Source organism: Daldinia childiae (assembly GCF_008694065.1).
Source record: "Daldinia childiae strain JS-1345 chromosome Unknown Scaffold3, whole genome shotgun sequence".
In the NCBI taxonomy this organism is placed as follows: Eukaryota; Fungi; Ascomycota; class Sordariomycetes; order Xylariales; family Hypoxylaceae; genus Daldinia; species Daldinia childiae.
Genome location: NW_022984644.1, coordinates 960,392 through 978,672, shown reverse-complemented (window position 1 = coordinate 978,672; position 18,281 = coordinate 960,392). Strand labels below are relative to the sequence as shown.

The following is an 18,281-nucleotide window of genomic DNA, read 5'->3' as shown; positions in this document are numbered from 1 at the left end:
AAGGACCATTAAGCTTATATTTATAACCCCACAGATCACTGCATCAACGCAATCCGTCAAGCCTTGATGTGTCACGCAAACACCGAGGTACACACAGGACAATGGATTTATGACCCTGATAGGCCTCAGGCTTCGAAACTAGGATCGCACTCGATAACTACATGCGTGAACTGGGATAGCTTGAATAATTGGGCACGTAGCAGAGCATTGAGATCGGGTGAATACACTTACAGACCTGTACCGATCGATGAAACTATGTCAGATTAGAAGATATAATAACTTATAAGCCTCTTGAAATTTGTCATCTAACATGGATTATCAAGTCATACCCTATTGAAAATATAAGATCCTACCTACGCAATGATTAAGTTCTCAGTTATAATTAGAACACAAGGTAGATATGTTAGTTCTATGATAGTGAATATGCTCTTATGTTACCATTGTAGAGATATTCTTGATGTATTCTCCCCCGCACCTTGAAGCTGCGTCAGCCACGGGCATGTAAGGAGTTCCCAAGTGCTTACGTCTTTTCCAGGCAAGGGTATAATGTAACCGTAGCAGCAAAGAGTAGCACTTGTTGGACGTGCTCAAATGTACGGCAGAATCGGTCCGATCTATTTTGAAGCTTAACCTGTGGACCTTTCATAGCTACGTAGCCAGCTTACAAGAAGCCGCATATCCAAGTTTAATTCTTATTCTTCAACGGTCAGTCCAGTTTTTCTGTTTATGAGCATACCTAAAGTACCTATTGATTGAAATCACACATTTGGTTCCCACCCACTGGTCTAGACCCATCAATATGGCAGACTTACCCGTCTTAGAAAGCAAAGTGGCTTTTGATGCGCCCAATGCGGGAAAGCCATCCACCACCTGGTACAAGGTCGTCGGCGACCTAGACAAATCGTCAACCCCGGCCTTAATTGTACTTCATGGAGGACCCGGTGCGGGACATGAGTACTTGGCTCCTTTTACGGATCTATACAAGCAATACGGCATTCCCATCGTATTCTATGACCAGATCGGGTGCGGGAGGTCCACTCACTTCCAAGAGAAGATAAGGGATGATTCATTCTGGACAGTCGACCTTTTTATTGCCGAGCTTAACAATCTTGTTGACCACTTAGGATTGCGCGAGAAAGGCTTCTTCGTCGCTGGTCAGAGCTGGGGCGGCATGCTGGCAGGATCGTATGCATCCCGGCGTCCTCATGGCCTGAAGAAATTGATAGTCGCCGGCGCCTGCTAGCTTCCCGCTTTTTATGGAATACGGGAAAACGCTGCGCGCCGCATTGCCAGCCGATATCCGTGAGATACTAGAAGCCGGCGATCGAGATGGGAGCTACGAAACCTCAGAATATGAAAGGGCTAGCGCCTGTGAGTAGCATCCGGAATCGCTTATCGGTTATATTTATGCGCGATGATATCTTATATTGATTCGGTAGTCTTTTATTCGCGGCACGTCTGTTCGCTTGATCCCCTCCCAGAACCTGTAAAGCAGGCCTTCGTAAACTTGAAGAATGACCCAACAGCCTACCATACTATGTATGTACCCCACGAATCAACAGTAGCAGACTTATCGGGCACTAACAGGGTAATCTTAGGCAAGGACCTTCTGAGATAGTCATTGATGGCAACCTCAAGGACTGGGAGGGTTGGAAGGATGCCCATAATATTCAGGTCGACACATTGCTTTTGAACGGGAGGTATGACGAGGTGGGGGAGCCATGTGTAGAACCCTGGGGTATGTACAAGAAAACACTAGTCTTTTGCTAACCATTGCTAACTGCCAATAGTGAGTATAATTACCTATTTTCGCGTTGCCTCATTCTGCTAGCCCTTGAATTGGGTTATGAAACATGTCCGTCCACCATTAATGTTACGTTTAAAGGCTAATGAGAATCTTTTCGGGATACTAGTTTAGGGTAATTCCGAGGATCAAGTGGGTAGTATTCGAGAAATCTAGCCATATGGCGCACTGGGAGGAGCGTGAACGATTCATGCAGGTGGTTGGTACGTTTCTTACAGGCTATTAAGGCAACTCGATCATGTTGTCAGACATACCAACAGACATATTCGCATGCACTCTTGCTCCTATGAATGAAACCTGGGGTTATTACTCTGAGAGCTGAAGGTGGGTAAGTGTGCAATACTCTTAGGTGGTACTCAAGGTTAAACAATACAAGGGGTTAGCAAATCATATCATGAGTTACTCAACTCCATACGCAAGCTTCTATTTGATGCATACGTCTTTTAGTCCAACTTTGATGGATAAGTTTAAACCATACTGCGGGCAGATCCGCAAGATTAGGTTAAGACTTGCGAGCTTGTCTGCGCCGCATGACTGCAGCTTATAGGTATGTCATTTATATAATATACTAGAGTCGCGCGATAGCCGACATAACCTATACAATATATCTTATTAAACCTGTGAAATTGACGACTGCTTCCTATGTAGAAAGGACGGCTTGGCAACAGTTTTCGTATGGTCACCTCGTCCCCTTCACTAGTTATCCCCGTGATAACATCATATGGAATAGATATGGCTTAATATGTGGCCACAGCCCCGCATAGTTATATGACGTTGTCGGTATACATAGAAGAAGGAACACTAGTAACGAAAATTTATTCCGTATAAGTGAAGAATAGGGCGAGAGTTCTTGCTCCACCAACGTCACCGAATTCCAATGTTAAGAACCTTATTTATAGGGCTGCATTTAACAAGATATGCAAGGCGGGAACTAGATAAGACCCCAGTTACCAAGTGAATGACGATGATACTTATATTTCATATATTATAATGACCTAATATTAAAAGTATACCAACCTTTAGCCTGTTTGTTGCCTAGGTAAGTAAGCACGTTTTAGTAATTGTACCCCTTTTACACCCTAGTTGTTGCAGATATGTTTCTTCGCTTCTAAAGTCCTCCCTATATTTACCATACTTTCAACTATAGGGTTGAAATTACTATTCAATCTACCTCTCTACCATTTATATTCGTCGGAAACTCAGGATCTTTCAGGGGAATGATGACTGTATGCAGGATTCATACCCCCTAAATGAGGGCAAATTCAAGATAGCTGCACCATTCACAACTTAAATCAATGGATTAGGTATCGACAACTCTCGGAACAACTACGACCTACGTATACCTGTTGCCGTAATTAAACTGATGATAACTCCCAAAACGCCTAGCTAAAACACCCCTATGGTATAATAGCCCCCCAACCCTACATATTTAAGGTATAAATAAAGGATCAAAACGTCGACGTCTGGTGTTCTTCTACGAACTGAAGCCAATCATCAACTTCCTCGACATAATTCTTGCTCATGTAAAAGAACGACCCTTTCTTGACAAGATCCATGTCAAGGCAGGTCTCTATCTTCAATGGTTTAGCGTCAGCCTCCTGCCTACACGTTCTATGCAGATGTTCTTCGAATTGCGGTAGAAACAAGTTTGGCTCGTAACTCCCATTGGAGGACTTTGAGGATTCCACGGACCGTCCTAAGCTGGGACTCTTACGACTCTCGTCTTGTTTCTGTTGAAGCGCCACATGCCTCTGTTCGGCACACACTGCGGCCTTCTCAATAGCAATTCCTCTGCTTGTCCTTGCCATGATTCTGCCGATATATAATTGAGACATGGTATCTTTTCTTGTCCGTCCTTTTTGGGGGGTATGCTCTTGTCTATTCCAGAGACTAGGTTCGTCTTGCCGAACCGTTAGCTTGTGATGCTAAAACGCAGATTCTCAGGGTTCTATATATTTGCAAAGTATGTAATATACAGGGGTCCGAATAATGCAAACTACCCAGGTGATTTTCAACTTATATAGTGTTTGTCCCTAGATTTGAAACAATCCCATTGATAGTCAAAGGCTTGAATGAATGGTATGTCTAGAGTCTTTAACAAAGTCTAACAACGCATTTTATCAAAGGATATGGAAATCAAATAGATATCCCAATAAACGCTATAATCGGTAACAAAGATAGGTTCAAAGGCCCCTCATAATGTCTTGTATAGGTAGCTCATGAAGTCGCTTTGCCAAAATGTGTCATACCATGTGCTTGGTCCATGTCATGATACTGATGCTCACTCTGTTACTTAGCATATCGTAAGAATACACAGCGTATGATGGATATAAAAATAGTTGATTTGTGAAGTGAATCAAGGTCATTATCCATTCACAATTTCCACTACTATAATCAGGCTATTCTCTAAGAAGTGGACATAGATGATAAGTCCGGTTTATACCAACTATCAAGGTGGCCCCTTGTACCCAAAACGCACAATGGTAGACAGACCCAGCGTTTAGTCAAATGTATCCAATATAAAACGCCCCCTTTACCTGCCTAAAGAGAAATTGGTGCTATCAATGTAGCAAAACGTGACACATGAATATAATGACACCTCGTAAATAATAAAACGCCAATCCTGGCCATATATGATGTAGAGCTCGATATCTTGACTCTAGACTGAAGTCAATACCCAGATTAATTAGATCCATATTCATCCCAAGCATGCGGATGTAAGTGGCACCGACTACGCCCACGAAGTTACTAGGTTAAAGTAGCGAGCATGGCTCTCATCAAGCTAGGTGGTGGTCCTGCCGAGGATAAACATGTTAGTTAAGGCTCCTCCACATTAAGATATTACAATGAGACGAGAGCGAGTATAAGCGCACCTTCATCTATCGATACTTAGGCACGCTAATGGACATCCTACCTTTCTTGTCCTTCTCAATGCGAACCCCACGCCGTGGCTCCTCGATCCTCTCGACCTGCTCCTCATAAAGGACGAGTTCACCCGTCGGTAAGCGTTCGGCCGACACCAGTTCTCGATCGGTACTGTGACTATGCGACCGGTGTCGGGAGTGGGAGTGGTGATGGTGCCGTCGTTCCGCTTTCAGCAAGTCGCGCTCCGCCTCTAAACGAGCGATTTCCATCTTGATGTCTTTATTCGATCGCCGCCGGTCACCGACTAAAGCGAGAGGTCCCACGGCGAGTTCTTCGCTATATTCTCGGGGTTCTATGATAACAGGAGTACGAGTCGTAGAAGTAGAATGACTACGGCGACTCCGCGTACTGCGAGTAGGCGAGCTCTCGCGAATATATGTCTGGTTGACAACCTCGATGGGGGGTTGTGTAGCTGGCGCAACAGGTGCCGCAGTATGGATAATTTGTGGTGGAGGAGGGGCATTGCAACTGGCGGTGGCGGAAGAGTAAACATTTCTTCTCTTCTTTCTTCAAAGAAGGCTCCGGAAACAGAGCGAGCGGAAGCAACTTCTCGTTCAGATTTCTTGTAGTCTTCGCTTAGCTTTAGTAGGTCATCGATATTCTGTTGACCGAGAGCTTTTTGCACAACAATGACGTTACCCTAAGGGAGTTAGATCAACGATAAGATGTTAGATATGGTCTCGAACTTACCTCTTCAACATATGGATAACCAAGGTCAATGAGCGCTAGCTTTGAAACAAGTCGTTCAGGAATTCTCGTCTTTCCTTTCTTGGGATACTCGCTCTTAACGCTCTTGACAGTAACGCTAGTGCCTCCAGTACTGCTAGAATCATCTGATGAGACGGATGTGCGTGAGATGCTTCTGCTTCGAACACTACCGCCACGACGCTTATCTCTCGATGCACTGCTATCGCGACGTTTCTTCAATTTAACCACCTCTCTCTCACGGACACGCTCAGGATAAGCATGGTATTCTTCATCGCCATAGCGATCGGGCTCTGAGATCTTGATCTCATCGAATTCTCGTTCGGCATATATTCTCGGCGGAGGCAAAGCTCTCGATCGGGGAAGGGGGGTCGGCTTAAACTGCTCAGGGCGGAAGTCATCGCGACGGGAGCGGGTATCAGATTCCTCCCTGTCAAAAAACTTGGGTAGGGGCCGTCTATCAAATGTATCAAGAGACGACTGTCGCCGGATTAGTTGTCCAGGTCGTCGTGGAGGAGACGGAGGGCGGAACTCTCGTTCACGTTCCCGTTCAGCCCGCTCACGGCCGATAACAAGGCGCCGCTCTAACTCGGGAGGTGGGGAGCGACGAAAACGTGGGCCTTCATCATAATATCTTTTCTCGCGCGAAAAGTCATCCTCCCACGGACGTGACGGTCTTCGCTCGAATCTTTCATCCACGGAGGCCTCACGAACCCGACCTCCTGGGCCGCGATTGTAGTAACGGTCGGTTTCCTCAAAACGCTCTCTTTCGGGACCTTGCCGACTACGGTCACTCTCAACAGCGAAGCGACTCTTGTCCCACCTCTCTCCATACGAGTCGCCGTAAGCGAGATCGTCATCTACCCGCCTATGCGCCATAGTAGAATAATAAAATTAGTAAGAAATTATTGAATCAAATATAAGTATATATCGAAGAATTAATTAATTTGATAGACGAGTATAAAAGGTGCTAGTCGATATCGATGCAAGAATAAAATCGGGCGGAGGTTAGCGTCGTCGTAGTAGATTTCGGACTATGACGACAGCGGGGAAACGACTCCGAAATGTCAACGTATTAATTTGACAGTTCTTATAAGTGCGCGCGGGGCGGCTTTTCGTGGTGATGGATATGATAGTTGCACTACGCCGAGCAACACAAAGTCCAAGTAAACCGTTTTTGTTCTCCTCGGGGTTTTCGCACGTTCCTGCTGCGTGTGACCTCTATGCGACTATATTATGTCGCGGACTGACCGATGAACCTGATCAGCAGCCCAAAGGCGATGTAGTGCCCTCGCGGGTGTAGGTGTGCAACAGTTGTTGAACTTGTGCTTGTGCTTGTAGTGTATCTGTATACAGATACTCCTGGCTCGGTGGGAACACTATTCGTTTTATAATTTATAATATATAGTCGTGACTAAAAAACTTGGCAAAAGTCTTGACAGGAGTGAAAAGGGATGAGAATGACGACAAAAAATTCAATCGTGGAATTGAGTTTAAAGATTTTGGAGGGGCAACCCGGTTCTTAAAAATGATCATTACATCAGTGAACATGTGGTTGATGGCTTAGCCCATCTAGGTATCCATTAGCGCTGCATGAAAATACAAGCCAATACAGCCACTATGTACCTAAGACCCACAGAAGCAATACCGGGAGGGAGCCAAGACCAATCAATGAATCTGAAGCAAGAGGGCGTGACTGCTGGACTATGTTAGTGTAACATTGAAGCTAAAGTTCTATCATAAAAATTCCGTCACCAGAAAAATTTAAGTACTGTACCTAATGTATACTACCTATGTATTCAATATTGATAATCATAAACCATTCAACCAATCCATCATATTATATGATGAGAAGGACAACTTTTTAGGAGCAAATAGCATTAAAGGCTTCGTACTTCCCTTGGCGGTAATTGAAAATTGGGCAGCGCTTGGGTTGTTATATTTGTCCTAATTCAAGACCTTAACAGCCAGTTACCCATGGATCTACTTCTTCGTACAACATATAGCATACAACATTAGGTACAATACCCTATATATACAACAATAAGATTTATCAAAGTTACATTTTACTAATATAACTACCTAAGGCCGGTTAGGTATATCGAGCCCATCCAAGTACCTAGCCAGGTACGTATGTATAGTGAGGATCCACCAATACAATACATGCCGACTTATCCCTGATATCCTTGGTAAATAGGGCCGGACATGGACAAGTTTAACAGCGTCGGAAAAAGATGATGTGTCCCATAAAGCTATTAGTGCTTGTTTTTCGTGGATCTCGACGGGATCTAGAATTTCGTGTTGTGATGGGTGGAGAGGTTCCCAAGCTTCACTTCCAGGATATTAAAGCCAAGATTTTGATGCAGGGTGACGTCGTTCAAAATCTATTGAGCTTCCAATCGCGGACTTGTTCGAATCGGGCTTCTAATCCCGCTCACTTAGCGACAATAGCGATAAACGAATGTGGTCCGTGCTATCCAACCAGACTTTCTATCTTCCTCAACGCGTTGTTGAATGGTTTCCCCTTTTTAAGTCTGCATCGGCATTTCTCAGCTATGCAATTTCTAATTCGTAACAAGGTACGATATAGTCGCCACGCTCAAATCCCCAGACGGCTTAACGAGTCAAGAATCTACTTTTCGCGCTTACGTGCGTATATTCGTACGTTCTCCGGCAACCGTGAAACTTCAAGCGCTGGGTCATGTTTTGTGGACAACCACGCAATTGCTGGTGCCCAACCAACACAACCAAGGCTAGACCTTCAACCTACTTCGCCTAGTCAGGGGTCCTCGAATTAAGAAGAAGCCTTCACTGGACCCTGGATCCGTTTCTGTCAATAAATGCATAATCTATTGATTGGCCGCTAGATACCTTTAGAAAGCTCTGTTACTATTTCTTCAAAGTCAAGTAGAAGTGGTTTGCATGGCCGTGGCCCGTCTATGTTACTATTGTTAATATTATACTATTAATAACAATGGTCATGGCACTCCCTTTCAACCCGAAATCCGTACTTTGAATACAAGAGCTTGGCTATCGAGACTATAGCCGCTCTCGTCAGAATACGGAAGTTTGCCTCCATTCATAAAGCCTTTTTGAGTGATAAAGTCGTTATCGCTTAGACTAAAGACAAAGAATTCTCCATTGGAAACGCTAGGATCGACAGGAACTTTTCCAATGGACTCCCATTTCTCATTCTGCATATTATGATAGGTCAGTCTTAAGTCGCACCTGAGCCTAAGTTTATGAGTACCAGGGGACGACTTACTAGTAAATATTGGTCTTGGTCACCACCATTGTGGATGCCGAATCGGTTTAGCTGCGCATTAACGTTGAAGTCGAGAAAGCTGCAATATTTCGCTACCGTGATCTTCTTCTTAAGCTCCCCACTCTTGGACTTCGCAACGTTACAGTCGGTGCAATCGTATTTTCCAGCTGCCTTGATATCCGTAGCGTCAGAAATGTCGAAGACATCGAGCTGGCGATAGACTGAAAGAGAGTTATCGGTACCGTGGCCAGCGCCAGAGTCTCTAGATAGGATGAAGAATTGACCATTCTCGATGGCGTGTATCTCGGACTGTGCGGCTGCTTTAGGATTTTTAGATTTCTTTGCCGTCGGATCATTATAAAGGGGCAAAGGCACAACCCATTCCCCCGCGTAGACCGGTGCAAGTCGATTCGAAACATCATACTTGAGAAACCTAGTATACCGCATGGTTTGCTTCTCTAAGCCCTAATGTTATAGTCAGCTTTTAAACAGTTCAGTCAAATCTCAGTTTGCTACTAGACATTCTGTCTCGGAGATGTAAAGTTGCCATTGTTCGTTCTGTTATGTCTCGCTATGGTCACAGGTTCTCATGGGTTGGTAGAGTACTTCACTTACACCATCTTGGACAGTTGCGGCCTGTAGAAGTACCCACAATGACTTGCCGTCTTCCGAGACAGTAAGGCCCTCGAAACCTACATTTTGAATATTTAGATCATATGTACCTTATATCACATTTACAGAGCATAGGAGCTTACCATGATTGTTGTCACGACCACTATCAGGATCCGCTGGGTCTACGTCATTTCCTTCGCCATTATCGATATAATATGGCGGACTGTTAGCAGAGAATGAAGTTTCGTCGTTGCGCACCGGTAACGATCGCGTCATTGGGACGAATTGCACTGAGCATCTTGCCGTCGGGTCCAAACAGATCTAATCGTTTATATTAGTCAAACATTTCTTTCGTTCCAAATACGGAGCTAAAACTCACATATATATGGACCATATTCATCAGATACCCAAAAACTGGAGTCATCATTCACATAAAGTCCCTCGGCATCGACAGGGATACGTTTACCACCTGGTCCATCTCCACCAAAGCCGTCGCCCGTATAAGTAGCAACAGGAAGATCAGGAAATCCAGAGAATGATATGTGTCCAGTAGCATCCGCATCTAGCCCGGTGCAAGGCGTCCCATCAGGTCCAGAGAAGAGTATCGTATCCAGATACTCGAAGTATAAGTTTGGACCAGATGGGTTGTCCACGGTTGCATCAGGATTCGGCGTGAAAACAATATTAAACTTATGGACTCGGGGATTGAAGTTAAGTGTCCCTTGAGTGTTCCTAATAGCAATGAGTCAGCGCCTCTAATCCTCAATCCAATAGATGCTAAGGCCTCTTAGATCCGTGGTATCTTGTAATAAGCTCTTGAGTTACGAGCGGGTACTTCCATTTCTAATAACCCAGCTTCAACTAAAGTCACTTTAGGGGGCATTATGGAATAAATTTGAAAATGTTACTCACCAACCACGATCAGGCAACGACCACAAGACGCCCGAGTAACTTCCATTTTCAAGCTTCTTCCAGGCACCCGAATCGAGATGTATAGAGGAGCCAAGTCCGCCAAGCGTGTCACCGAATTTGTCAACCACGTCAGAGACAACGTATCCGTAGCCAGCAAGTTCCTCATACTCGTAGACTATACCATTGCAAGTAGTCTTATTCACGCTTGGTGCTGCGCTATCACTGGCCCGGCATTTTACAGCGGCTCCGATAGCGCTTACAGCTAGGGAGGCTGTAAGTAAGAGTGCGTTCATACTTAAAGCTAAAGCTACCGCTGTGAACAATGACGAGAACCTACAGAAAGACAGGAACAACTTATTACGGGCTAATACTTTATTAAATACTTCCACCTAGGTATACAGTTATTATCTAAGAACTAGCTACCATTTTCGGTCTGGTTATAATCTGCGCTTGCGACACATGCGGCAGGCCGTTGCCGGGAGATCAGCCAGCCATCTCTGCTCAGCACGGTGGCAAGGATAACTTTTCCACAAGTAAATAAGCAATAAAAATGCCGAACTTGGGAGGTGGCAGCGTTGAGCTCTGCGAATTATCCGGTCACCCCGGCGCGGCGCTGGGAGAGTAAGGGAGCACGTTGTTCTCTCCCGAAGTCCTATTCGCCGAAGCCCCAACCGACCTGCCGTGCTGAGATACTAGGCGGCGAATCGGGCGGTAAGGGGGTCCCATGTCACACATTTGACAAGAGAAAATTGTTAATTGTATTCGAAATCGGCGGACAAGCACGTGGGATATTTCTGTATTTGAGGCATAATTGTCCGTTGGTAAGACTGGGTGTGCTCGGTTATAAATGCACTTGAAGATTCTCATCAAATTCTCATTAGAGGATTATATCCGCAACAAACTCCACATTCTCACCATTCAAATCTACGAAATTATGTCGACTATTAACTTCATAATTGCCCGAGCAGACATCGTCGGATTATATTTTATGTAGAGTATAGTACTATACGCTTTTGGTAGTTAAAAGAAAATTGGTGAGAGCTTCACGAAACTATCGGTAAAAATCGGGAAAGGTGTAAAAACCCTTTTGTCTTATTATTAACTCTACATAATGAAATGCCTTGATTCAACTAAAAGACGAGCCTCTAAAGCATGCTCTAGCTACGCTAGTCGAAAGTCCGATGTGACTTACTGGCCGTCGGATTGCCCTCCACGAATTATAAATATGCTAGCTTCAAGTGCTCTATGAAAGATAGGAAGAAACGTCGCAAAGAATACGACCCTAAATAAATCAATTATTTAGGAACTTTCTAGCGCCGTTCCAAGACGCGTTGTACTTCATCAACTACCCGATTATCAATTCTTCTCGAGTTTCACTTCTTAGAGACAGCCATATCTCGATGCTCATGAGAGAGAGGAGAGGTCTTACTGCCACTTATTGAGCGGGATCCGCTAGGGATAATGTATATTAATACTTCATCTGGAGCTACTAAGTATGTTTGCTAGGTACCTAGCTTCATGTTCATGCTATCTTTATAGTGAGTTTTCCTACCGTCTTACTAACTAATCTTTCGGCAACATGTCAAGTAATAGTCACGCATAGGCTATTCCCGCGGCCTACAAGATCAATATAAGTACTAAGCTGAACTTGGGTTACACTATAGGCTCCCGTTGGATTCATCGCACTGGAGCCGAAGGAGTCGAAGCTAGTAGGAAGTCATAAGTCTAATATTTATCCTACTAGTTGCGAATTTGGATTCTGCTGGATATACTATAGGTTTCGTAATCAACTATTTTGATATCATGAATAGGCAGTTAGAAACCAACAAAGGATGAAACGGGAGTGCTGCATTTCGCATCGTAATATAGCTACAATGGAGCCGTTTAGTAATGTGCCCAAAATGGTGATTCGTCGTCTAAAACGGGCTAGTATACATCGGAATTATAGACAGGCCATCCATAACTGCAATATTTATAGTTTCCGGGATGTATTTAGTAAGTGATTGCCCGAATTGAAGGATTTAGTTTCTAAGATATCGGTCAAGAGCAAACCAAGTCCAAGAATGCTGATTTTAGTTTTCTAGGTAGCATAGAACAGTATTGTAATAGAACAACACTACGTAGACAGCCGAGGAGTATGGAGTAACGATGGAGATACTATCTATAATGCAACCTGATCACAAAAATAAAAACGGGGGAGGCAACCTCAATGCGGGGAATAGAGAACCAATAACCCATCATAACTCACAGTTTCGACTCTTTTCATGTATAAATTGAGATTATTGATCATACAAAGACCATTTCGTAGTCGATCTCCTCACTTTACACTCATGGCAACTTGTGAATCGAGGCTGAAGCAATAAGCCATTCCCCACCAGAAAAGGGGATATTCCAACCGATCAATCACACAATAATATCGGTTCTTCTGGTGTGAAACGAACAAGGTTGAGAAGTCGAGTCTATTTTCACGTCCCCCAATTTGTTATACTAGGATTCGTGAGGTCATACGAGGTAAGATAATACATATTCCTTTGCCCCAGACCCCGTATCCCAGACTATGTATGAACCGGGGCTTATAGCTTGGTCTTGGTTTACTTATTAAGTTGTTGATCAACATTAGCTTAAGTCCAATATTGAGTAGTAAGGCAGTACATGTAGTAGCCAGCGTGTAGCTGTCTCTCTAATATATCTTCTAACTACTCAAAAGTCCTTCGCTATAACCGCCACTGAAAGATCCCACCAGTAGAATCAATATAATCATCATGGCTGAAGACAGTTATGGCATGAAAGAAGCCCCCGAGCACGTCTACAATGGCGGATCCGAGCATGTCGAAAACAATGTAGAAATTGACACTAAGATTGACCAGCGCCATGCGGAAATGTACGCGGAAGCCTTGCGGCGATATCCGGACGAAGCTTCTATTGACAAAGACGCCGAGAAGAAACTTAAGCGGAAGTTGGATAGACGTATACTACCTCTACTGGGAATATGCTACTTCTTCTACGTATGGATATTTGCCTGTATTAAGAGACCAGCAGAACTAATCATAATGTCTAGTATGTTGACAAGACCACTCTCTCCTACGCTGCCATTTTTGGCATCCAATCGGACCTTCACTTGAAGGGGACCGAGTACTCATGGCTCTCAAGCATTTTCTACTTCGGCTGGCTTTTCTGGTCTATCCCGTCGAACCTCATCATGCAGCGTTGTCCGCCTGCCTATTACTTGGCATTCAACATCTTCATGTGGGGAGTTCTCTTGATGGCCCAAGCCGCAGCTAAGGATTTTGCTGGCCTCACTGTTTTACGGATCTTGTCCGGTGCTTTCGAAGCTATTGCAGATCCGGCTTTCATGCTTATAACGTCGATGTACTATACCCGTGAAGAACAACCTTCTCGTATCTCGGCGTGGTATGCTTGGAATGGTATTGGGATAGCCGGCGGCGGTCTTATTGGTGAGTGGCAACCTGACAGGTCCGCATGCATGAAGGGAATCTTATTGACTGACATGAATAGGATACGGAATTGGCCAGATCGAAGGCGCACTTCGCTCGTGGCGATACGAGTTTATCGTCGTAGGAGCACTGTGCACTTTCTGGAGTATCGTCTTATTCCTACTCTTGCCAAACTCACCCACCACATTTTGGGGTTTCAGCAAACAAGAACGGTTGCTTATGATAGCTCGTATTCGCGGCAACCAGACCGGAATCGAACATCAGAGAATCAATTGGGGCCAGATCAAGGAAGCTTATCTCGACTACAAGACTTGGCTCTTCGTACTATTTGGATTCCTCGGCGCGATCCCGAACGGAGGCATCTCCAATTTCTCAACTTTAGTTATTCAGGGACTAGGGTTTGATACACTACACACGGCCTTGCTAGGCATACCGCAAGGTGTTCTCGTCGTTATCTGGATCGGTCTCGGGGCCCTTGTTAATAAGTATATGCCGGCTAATAGCCGCACGATTGTTTCTGCTTTGTTCATGTTACCTACCATAGGTGGAAGTTTGGGTTTTTTACTTGCGCCTACTAACGCCTACGTTGGGCGATTGATCTGCTTGTAAGTTTAGGAGTCCACTTAGAGCAATGTCGATTCGGTCAGTACTAACAACTAGTAGCTACCTAACTGGTTCCTACCAAGCATCATTCGTGATTTCTCTATCTCTAGTAACGAGCAACACAGGAGGACAATCCAAGAAGATGATCGTGTCTGGGATGGTATGGTTTGGCTCGTGCATCGGAAACATCGCGGGGCCCTTCTTTTACAAGTCCGAACAAGCGCCATCTTACCATCTCGGCATCGGATCTCTTCTTGTCGCAAACGTTGCCGAATTCGTCCTCTTCTTCGTATTCCGGTACGCTTTCAAGTGGGAAAATAGACGAAAGGAAAAAGTCCGTGCTGCTACGGTGGACTATTAGTCCAACTGTGCCAAAATCAAGAAAATGGGTGGGAGTTGTCCAAAAAGGGTAATTTAATAAGCAACGCTAGGTGCACAGTATCCCGAAATACCTAAGATATAAGATATTTTATTATATTTTACTAATTTTATTAAAATATATCGGATAACTACAACTTATACACTGCAATAACTTCGCAAATATACTATTTCAAGATTTATAATCAGGATCATTTTATAGCTTCAATTAATGCGAAAATAATGATCCTACTTGCATGCTTATAAGATACGTATTGGATAGTTGGCTTGTTGTTGAAATATCTGTGGCCTTTTTAAGATGTTGGTCTTGAAGGGTATCACGTGTTAGTCTTTTTACATAGTACCTATTTGATATTGATATAATACTCCAGCTTAAAGACATATAAAGATGCAACTTGAATCATTATTTTCGCATTAATTGAAGCTATAAAATGATACTAATTATAATTTTTAAAATAGGATATTCGCGAAGTTATTACAGTGTATAAGTTGTATCCTGTATATTTACCTACGTATCTGTATATATTTAAGGTCAAAGTAAAGGTTGAATCTTATTGGTTATTATTGGGGAAAGGGAAAGTAGCCTGCAATGTATTGAATAATGCTTATATTTTTTAATATCTTTACGAATTCAAGGTCGAGTTATATAAAACCTGGGTTGGAATTTTTGTCTTTTTTTAATAAAAATACCAATACCAATTTTAAGTAATTAGAACGTATATTAGTAAAGTTATCCCCATATAAAAGGTATGTATTACCTTATAAATTGTGTATATAGTAGAAATAGCCGAACTTATACTGTAATCTTAATGTTACTATTACCTTATTTGATATAGTGCGACTGACTTTTTTGATTTTGGCACAGTTGGACTAATAGTCCACCGTAGCTGCTTTGCGGGAAACCGGTGTGATCACGGATAACGCAGAGGGGCTGAACGCGACGGCGTTCCAGAATTTGACGGACAAGGAGAACCCGAATTTTGTTTACGTATATTAAAATCCGAACTATTAAATTTGACTCGTCAAAATCGTTAAAATTTGCTTCGTATTATACGTAGGTAGGTACCCTACTGAGTGTTTTCATATGTACCTTAACAGCAGAGTCGACCCATTTCCTCATTCTTGGATGTTATGGTACCGACATTCTCCTGACTTCTTAACAAGGTACCCGTCAAGACAGAGAGCAGTAACCCCAAACGCTCATATGTGTTTACACTCGTGATAAAACGACAATGTGAAGGCCCGAGTGTATCCGACACTAAGCCCCATATCGTATATATTATTCGTAGCTTGTGATCTTCGACGGTAGCTCCGTCTTACGCTGATAGTTGGAACAAGCTAATACGGGACATAAGAATCATCAAAAGTGTAAGTGCGGTGCTTTATGTAGGGGGCGGCCGGATATTAGGCAAAATTTAAAGGGTGTAAGCAAATGATAATGCTACGTAGATGTACCTATCACAACACGATCAGGCCTAATCTATAAACCAGTGGTATGATCTCTAACATAAATGCATTCTACAAATCTTATGTAAGACCTGAGAGTTCCTGTTCGGAAATAGTAAATAATGATGAACTTTAAGCCGCCTGCTACATATCGGTGGAGATGTCGTACATCCCTTGATTGGTAAATACGTCGAATACATCCGTGACTCGGATAACTCTGGTTGACTCAACAGAGTTTATTTCCATACAAATCCAAGCAGCCACTCTCCAATAATTTTCTGATACGCTGCCTCTTTCAACTTCGCATCTTCTAAGCCTTCTTGCCCAAGCCACCGAGGCGGTAGATGATCAAATCCGTGGACTTGATTGGGTATCAGTAACCATCGTACGCTACTCCTCCCTTCGTCCTCGACATGCTCGAACGCGAACCTCTCATCGTCTAAAATAAGCTCCCCCTCTCCTGGTCCTAGCTTCTCCTGGCCTACGATATCCGTTAACGACGGCTCCGGTCGTCCCGCCAGTTTACTCGCCATGGACCACTTGAATATGCGTTAGTAACTTCGTAGTTGCTTCTGGAAAGAAATCTTGGATCCTATTAAATGGTAAGAAAGGAAAGGGCTCTTCAAGACTTACAGTTTCATGTGCGAGTTGATCTAGTTCCGTTCCGATAAAAAAGATATGCGGAGGCAGGGTATTTCGAGGAGCGAAGTATGGCGAGAGCAACGGATCTGCTATATTAGAGCCGGGCTCAATATAGCTCCATAGGAATAATGGAGATAGATTCGCCAGGAAATCAACCGGCGCAGAGCGTATACCCGGGCCGAGGCCGGGCTTGTAGTATCGCGTCTTGACTTTAACTTCCGAGGGAATGGTCTTGTCTACAACGGCGTATATCGGTACAGCGGCCGAGGGCCTAACCTTTTCTCGGATCGAAGGTAGCTGGCATACACTGAGGGTCAAGCTACCACCTGCAGAGAAGCCACCGATCGCTATACGGGTCTTGTCGATCGGAAGGTTGTCATCGTCAAATGATGCTAGGATAAGGGCCTCGAGATCGTAGGTTGCGGTCGGGAAAGGATAAGACGGGGCTTTACGGTAGTTGAGGGCGACTACAAGCACATTGTGCATATTGGCGAAATGCGCATTCCATGCATCATCATCATTTATGCGACCGAGACAGAACCCGCCGCCGTGAATAGTAAATATGGTCGGTAGAGGCGCCTTGGATGTTTCGGGGTCGTAGGACTTGGGGAAAAAGACCCTAAACGCACGAGAAAATACTTCGTTAGAACTAACTAGGAATTATCATGGTCAAGGTAACCGTACCTAATTGGTAAAGATGGTCGACACGGATATGTTTTTACATAGTTCGGAGGGATTTCCGGGGGATAGGCCCAGTCTTGGAACCAGTTTACCGGCGCTCCGAGTATTTGGAGTGCGTAAATGACGGCGCCCCGGTAGACTCGGGAAAAGATTGGAAGATGCGGCTGTTGAAGAACGCGAACGTCCAACTTGCTGGCTTCATTCGCCATGGCTAGTCGGTGTTTTGTTTTTGGATATTTTGCTAGGCACAAGTATATTTCATGTGAAGGTTATGTGTATTAGTGTATTGTACCTAAGGTAAACCTATGCGGTTATCTAACCATTAGGTAGATATCTAGGCATACCGCCTTACGCCAATGGAAGACGCGGCCTTTATAACTCTACCCTGAATGTTGCATGATGGATTTGTTATCCTTGTTGTATTGTACGTGGGTTGAATCGACAAGCGGAATAGCTCCAGCTACCGCCTCTAGGTTAGGTACTTTACGTACCTAGGTACCTTAGGTACCCGAGGTCACCTAGCGTGCTTCGGTTCAAGGTTATGAGTGCTATCGATAAACCCCCCTTCTCAATTACGACAGCAGAATATTGTGAGATGTACCTAAGTACATCTCAACACGTGACCTTCGGTCACGTGTCATCCAAACGCTCATCATAGATGAGTGTTTGTAAAAAAAAAAATAATAATTGTATCATTAGATTTTATTCAATCAATCATCTATTATCCAACAAATATCTTCTAACATTAGGTACTAACGCCTATTTCTACCTGATACAACATTGGCGGCAGCATGTATTAGGTAACCTAACTTGATGTCCAGATGCCAACGTCGCGGCTAAGATTCAAATTCAA

General features: G+C 44.0%; 5 protein-coding genes across 5 annotated transcripts; 2 read left to right on the top strand and 3 right to left on the bottom strand.

The window, feature by feature from the left end:
• Window positions 1–799: 799 nt before the first annotated feature.
• GL218_03002 (L-amino acid amidase) lies at window positions 800–1,831 on the top strand (the record flags this gene model as incomplete). Its single annotated transcript, XM_033579547.1, has 5 exons — window positions 800–1,185; window positions 1,244–1,371; window positions 1,440–1,539; window positions 1,599–1,738; window positions 1,791–1,831. 5 exons carry the CDS (start codon window positions 800–802, stop codon window positions 1,829–1,831), a joined length of 795 nt encoding a protein of 264 aa, XP_033437391.1.
• Window positions 1,832–4,683: 2,852 nt separating this feature from the next.
• On the bottom strand, window positions 4,684–6,313 carry GL218_03001 (uncharacterized protein; the record flags this gene model as incomplete). The annotated part of the gene is made up of 3 exons (XM_033579546.1): window positions 4,684–5,121; window positions 5,259–5,369; window positions 5,420–6,313. The coding sequence occupies 3 exons, from the start codon at window positions 6,311–6,313 to the stop codon at window positions 4,684–4,686; spliced, it is 1,443 nt and encodes a 480-aa protein (XP_033437388.1).
• A 2,114-nt stretch (window positions 6,314–8,427) lies between these two features.
• On the bottom strand, window positions 8,428–10,516 carry GL218_03000 (uncharacterized protein; the record flags this gene model as incomplete). The annotated part of the gene is made up of 7 exons (XM_033579545.1): window positions 8,428–8,628; window positions 8,700–9,164; window positions 9,315–9,391; window positions 9,455–9,487; window positions 9,570–9,632; window positions 9,691–10,043; window positions 10,224–10,516. 7 exons carry the CDS (start codon window positions 10,514–10,516, stop codon window positions 8,428–8,430), a joined length of 1,485 nt encoding a protein of 494 aa, XP_033437389.1.
• Window positions 10,517–12,985: 2,469 nt separating this feature from the next.
• GL218_02999 (uncharacterized protein) lies at window positions 12,986–14,642 on the top strand (the record flags this gene model as incomplete). The annotated part of the gene is made up of 4 exons (XM_033579544.1): window positions 12,986–13,228; window positions 13,282–13,678; window positions 13,740–14,283; window positions 14,342–14,642. The coding sequence occupies 4 exons, from the start codon at window positions 12,986–12,988 to the stop codon at window positions 14,640–14,642; spliced, it is 1,485 nt and encodes a 494-aa protein (XP_033436193.1).
• Window positions 14,643–16,341: 1,699 nt separating this feature from the next.
• On the bottom strand, window positions 16,342–17,637 carry GL218_02998 (uncharacterized protein; the record flags this gene model as incomplete). The annotated part of the gene is made up of 3 exons (XM_033579543.1): window positions 16,342–16,644; window positions 16,739–17,366; window positions 17,432–17,637. The coding sequence occupies 3 exons, from the start codon at window positions 17,635–17,637 to the stop codon at window positions 16,342–16,344; spliced, it is 1,137 nt and encodes a 378-aa protein (XP_033436192.1).
• Window positions 17,638–18,281: the final 644 nt, after the last annotated feature.